The following is a 6000-nucleotide window of genomic DNA, read 5'->3' as shown; positions in this document are numbered from 1 at the left end:
GCTGATGATTTATGTGGGCTTATTTTATGTCCTGCAACTTTGCTAAAGTTAATTATTTCAGGTAGTTTTTTAGTTGATTCTCTAGGATTCTCTAAGTAAACCAGACAGTAATAGTTTTTCCTTGCTGCCTGTTCTAATTCCTTCCCTTTCTTTTTCTTTTACTGTTATAGCTGGCATTTCTAGTACAATATTGAATAATAATAGTGATATTGGACATCTTTTGTTCACCCCGATGTTATTGTGAAGGCTTCTAACTTATCCCCATTACAGATAATGCTTGCTTATGGTTTTAGATAACTACTTATTTTAAGGAAAGTTCCATTTATTCCTATGCTCTCTAGCGTATTTAATAGGAATGGGTGGGGCAGCTAGGTGGCGCAGTGGATAGAGCACCGGGCCTTGAAGTCAGGAGGACCTGAGTTCAAATGTAGCCTCAGACCAAACACGACACTTACTAGCTGTGTGACCTTGGGCAAGTCACTTAACCCCAATTGCCTTAAAAAAAAAAAAAGGAATGGGTGTTATATTTTGTCAGAGGCTTTTTCTGCATCTATTGAGATATTCGTGTAATTACTGTTGGTTTTGTAATTGATAAGGTCAGTTATGCTGATAGTTTTCCTAATACTGAACCAGTCCTGCATTCCTGGTATAAATCCCACCAGGTCATAGTGTATTTTCCTTGTGATATATTGCTGTAATCTCTCTGCTAATATTTTATTTAAAATTTTTGCATTGATACTCATTAGGGAAATTGGTCTATAATTTTCTTCTTCTGTTTTGGCTCTTCCTGATTTAGGTATCAGTACCATATTTGTATCATAAAAGGAATTTGGTAGAACTCCTTTGCCTATTTTTCCACATAGTTTATATAGTATTAGGATTAACTGTTCTTTAAATGTTTGGTAGAATTAACTTGTGAATTCATCTGGTCCTGGGGATTTTTTCTTAGGGAGTTTATTGATATTCGGTTTCTTTTTCTAAGATGGAATTATTTAAATATTCTGTTTCCACTTTTATTAATCTGGGCAATTTATATTTTTGGAAATATCCAGTTTGCTTAGATTGTCAGATATATTGCCATATAATAGGGTAAAATAACCCCTAATAATTAGTTTAATTTACTCTTCATTGGTGGTGAATTCACACCTTTCATTTTTGATACTGGTAATTTGGTTTTCTTCTTTCCCCTTTTTTTTTTAATCAAATTAGCCAATGGTTTATCTATTTTATTGGGTTGGGAGGTTTTTTTTGTTTCCCATAAAACCAGTTCTAGCTATATTTATTAGTTCAGTGTGTTTATTTCAATTTTATTCATCTCTCCTTTGATTTTTCAGGATTTCCAATTTGGTGTTTAATTGGAGATTTTTAATTTGTTCTTTTTTAGTTTTTTTTAATTGCCTGCCCACTTCATTTATCTGTTCTTTCTCTATTTTATTTATTAATGTAAACGTTTAGGGATATAAAATTTCTCCTAACTACTTCTTTGACAGCATCCCATAAATTTGGTGTGTTGTCTCATTGTTGTCATTCTCTTTAATGAAATTATTGGTTATTTCTATGATTTGTTCTTTGACTCACTTATTCTTTAGGATCAGAGTATCTTAGATTTTTTTTTTGTTTGAGTTTTTGTCAGCTTCCTTCCACTGTCACTTCTGAACAGTGTTTTGCTTGAATATAACTGTTATCTTCAAGTTCAAGTAAAAGATTCTCCTTTTGACATTTTCCTTGAAATTTGCTGCCTGAAATCTCACCTGCCTCTTCCAGTAAGATGTTCAGCATGTTCTAGAGAGAATTTCCTTCAGAGTAGTTTGTATTCACTTAGCTGGGTACTTCAGATATTCCTTTATTGCATGGTTTTAATGGAAGATTCTTTATGCTAGGGCACAGCTAGCAAGAAAGTCAGTGTAGGGAGTATAATTATAAATATCAAATAGTGGGGAACATTCCACTAATCCCCTGATAATTGAGGTGATTATGGATTACTAGACAGCTCCAAATTGCATAGTTGTAGCCACCATTCATCACTGTAGGAAGGAGCATTATGAGACATTCCCAGAAATGAGGCATTAATGGCTATACCGCACTCCCTAAGTTATTTCTTAATGGGATCGTTTATTTACGTACAAGACTCAAACCTGAAATGGCAGCACATGGATTGGAATGAATCAAAAGAACTGAGAGTAATTCGGGGAAGCTTACAGAAGAAATACAAATAAGAGTGGAGCCTTTTCCCAATCACTTCAAACATAATTCTCAATATGGTGACATTTGGCCAGCACAGCATCCTAACCTCCTGGCAGGCAGAAAATGCCCAGTGGTGGCCAGATTGTCACAACCGGTTCATTTTCTTTACAGTTGGACCCACGATGCTCTCTGCATTTGGGCACCAGGGCATCACAAAGCATTGCTGTTAGTCTGGATGCCCAGGTTCCAGGTGAGAAATCCAGAGCCATTTCTCGAACTCAGGAGAGTGACCCGGTAAGTTGCCTCTATGTTTCTTATTTAGTCTCAATGTGTAGAATGTGATGTTTTAGAAGCATAATAGCTTAATTATCGAGCCCAACTGCTTCATTTTATAGGTGAAGAAATTGAGACTTAGAGAGTCAAAGCAACATGTCCAAAATTAAACGGGTAATGAGTTGCAGATGTAAAATTTTAACTCATATCCTTCGGTGCCAGACCCAAGTCTCTGTAATGGAATGCAATAAATTCTTGTTGACTTCAATTCCACTGAAAGATGGGATTATTCTCATTGTGCAGAGGTGAAAACTCAAGCCCAGGGAAGTTAAATGCCCTGCCTGGGGTCACATGGATAAAAAAAAAAATCTAGATTCCTTTATCCTCCTACCATTGTCTTTTTCCTCTCTTCTATAATGCTACCAGGACAGAGCTCTTTAGAGAAGGAATCAGCTTGAATCAACATAAGACCAAAAACCATTCAGGGAAGTTTGACAAAGCTTTAGCTGGGGCAGTCTTGTGTGATGCATTTCTGGTTCAAGTCCTATTAGAATAAGTGTTGATCTCTTCTTTCTTTCTCCCCTTGTATTGTTGCTCATAAATAAAATGAGCTGTGTGGTCTCTGCTTAAATGTGAAAAACTTGGCATTCAACAGCATTTCTTCTTCTCTTCCCCATTTCAACCAAAATATTTTTTCAACTAAGTTAATAAAGAATATGAGGAAGAAAAAAATATATATCTATCCCCCAAAATATGACCTTTATAGAATCCATGCTTTTCATGCTTTCACTCCTCACCTTGCTCACAAATACAGAATGAAGTAAAATGAACAAAGTCTTTAAAGGTGCCTTTCAGCTTCCTCAGTAATTAGAGTGTCTTTCTCTGCTGATTCCTCTGGGGTTTCTATGGAAACAGCAGCATGCAGATGATCTTGTCACATGACTAGAGCATCTCTGTACTCAGCACAGAAGAATCCAGATGGCAAGAATTGTCTTTCATACCCCACGTGTAGGGTTTGTGTTGCTGGGCAACTAGCTTCATCATTCAGACCACTACTGCCTAATACACTTTGTATTTGGCCGCAACAGCCAGCATTTTATAGTATCTTTAGTCATGCTGCTCTGACTCAGAAATTTGTGTTTTCCCACCTTGGTACAACAGACCTTCCCCACTTCTCCAGGGGACTTGTCTGTTGATTAAACATACCCAGTTTTTTCTATCCATCCTTGATCCTGAATGTTCACATTTTGCCTCCCCAGGCCAAACATGGAGAGCAGCACCTGTGTCAACACTACAGCATTCCCCTGAATGAACTGAAGATTATTTTCCCACATGGACTGCCCCCTCGTTTTGGAATGCAGGTGCTTGAGGCGAAGGATTGGGATGGGAGGAAATGGAATGGAATTGGGGGAACCAAAGGGACAGCAAGGAAGGGCAGGGGAAGAAAAAAAGTGAAAGATATGACTTGAACCTGGGGAAAAGAGACTATAATAATTCATTGATAGTGCACTAGAAGGTTGACAAACTCATTGCTCACAAGTCTATAAGGTAAATAATGGCAGTGTCACTATACAGGTGAGGAAGCTAATACACAGTCAACTATCTTTTCTTACATCCCATAATTACAAAGTATTAGACCTGGGACCTGAACTTAGATCTTATCTCCAAATCTGGTGCTAATCCCATTACAGCATGATAGTAACTTTATGTTAGCCATTTTGTGTATTATCTGAAACAGGTATTTAATTGTGGGCTAGCCATTCCTCTTATGCAACAGGTATCTAGACCTCCTTCTAGCTTGTGTGTTCTGTGGAAACACAATGGGATGCTGGGAAAAGAAATAACACACATTCCAGAACCAAATAGAAATAACTTTCAAATTAGCTATATTGTTTTTTCCTATCCATTCTTACGGTTTATTATAACTTTTTTGAGAGGCAGTAGTGGAAAGAGTGATGGACTTTGAGCCAGGGTGACCTGTGATCAGATCCAGCCTCAGGCCACAGTTCTCTAAACCTATTTCCCTGTCTATAAAATGGTCATAGTAAAACAGCTTACAGGGTTGTTTTAAGGACCAAATGTAGTAACATATATAATGTCCTTTACAAAGCTTAAAGTGTTATAAAAATGTTTGTTGCTATTGTTTTATTTGGGTTTATACATCATCCAAGAGAGAATTAATCTTAGGTCCCTACATAGTGTCTTGACTAATTTGTCAATATTTTTATTGTCAGTATTCACTGGTTCCTGGTGAAGTGTGCAAGAACTCATACTCTGATTTATTAATAAAATGCCAAACAAGTGTTAGAAGCTAGAATTTGGTATTTCTACATGATGTGTCTTTCTAAAAATCAGAAAGATATCATGAAAGAACTAATTCTAGGCCATGGACATACTTGTCATTCAAAATGCCGTTGACAAGAATGCAGCTGCTCAATGCACCAAGTCCAAGGGATCATAACAGCTCTACAGCACAGCAGAATGTTCTAAGACATTCATGGCCAGATGTTACACACAGGCATAAGGCCCTCTGCCTTTAACCTTTTGATGTTTCTTCATGATATACTCGGGCACAGGAATTCTCCTTCCTTTGCTTAAATATGACTCTTATTTTTAAGTTATATATTGGATATTATTTAGAGAATACTTTTTAGTCAAAGCTACCCCCAGCTGTCATTTTCATCTCTAAAACCAATTTCGTCAGGGTTCATTATCAGAAAACCACTCTCGATGTAGAAATGCCTTGGTTTATTTGCCAATTATGTGAATTTAGATTACTTAATTTTATTATGACCTAAATTATAATAAAAAACACTTCAAATAGTCTTACATGAATAAATTGCTATTTTTCCTTCTTAAAAGCATAATGTTATATATAACTCTGAATTATTTGTGTGTTCTTTTCTAGCTATATGGGGAAATTTATGTTTTAAATACATTTAAAGGAATAAAGTCAAGATCAACTTCACAGACTGATTCTTTTCAGCGTGGCGATTATCTGCCCTCCTTGTTCTCCTTTTTCTTTTCACACTCATTTTCATTTGTTTTCTGGCTTCTCTACTAGAATTTTTACAACTCAACCCATTATTTCTATTTTGATTAGAAGAGTATCAGTGAGGTTAGCAGCACAAGTCCAATCTTTGAATGGACCACTTGACTTTGCAGGAAAAATTTTGTTGGCCACAAACATTGCCCTCCCCCAGGTTCACAGTGTCTCAGGTGCATGCCAGTGGTCACAGAGATGGCCTCCAGGCCATCAATTGCTTACATCAGTAATTCAGTTGCTTACTTCTACTTCTGAGAGACCCTTAGTTTTGGACAGAGAGGTGGTAAATGCTGATCAAAATAGTGCATCTGGATTGTTTATAGATTTCAGTTGTCAATACAATCTCTGTCCTGTCCCTATCTCCCTTTTTCTCTACCCACCCCCCAATAAGAATAATCAAAGACTATATTTCATTATTTTATTACTCACTGTGACATGTTTTGCTCTTCAACCCATTCTTCTCTTATGTTTTGGATTAATTTTAAAATATAATACAG

General features: G+C 36.5%; 1 protein-coding gene across 2 annotated transcripts in view; it reads left to right on the top strand.

Annotated features, from left to right (window-relative positions):
* DAP3 (death associated protein 3) overlaps nt 1-6000 on the top strand; it is a 49516-nt gene that overhangs the window by 29341 nt on the left and 14175 nt on the right. For both annotated transcript variants that reach the window (XM_027871096.1, XM_027871095.1), the window contains exons 3-4: nt 2356-2478; nt 3717-3818. In XM_027871096.1, the coding sequence (XP_027726897.1) occupies nt 2356-2478; nt 3717-3818 (225 nt within the window). The remainder of the gene's footprint in view (nt 1-2355; nt 2479-3716; nt 3819-6000) is intronic.

This window comes from Vombatus ursinus, unplaced genomic scaffold (genome assembly GCF_900497805.2).
Source record: "Vombatus ursinus unplaced genomic scaffold, bare-nosed wombat genome assembly UNPS02014798.1, whole genome shotgun sequence".
Classification (NCBI taxonomy): domain Eukaryota; kingdom Metazoa; phylum Chordata; class Mammalia; order Diprotodontia; family Vombatidae; genus Vombatus; species Vombatus ursinus.
This window is presented reverse-complemented; position numbering and strand designations above follow the sequence as displayed.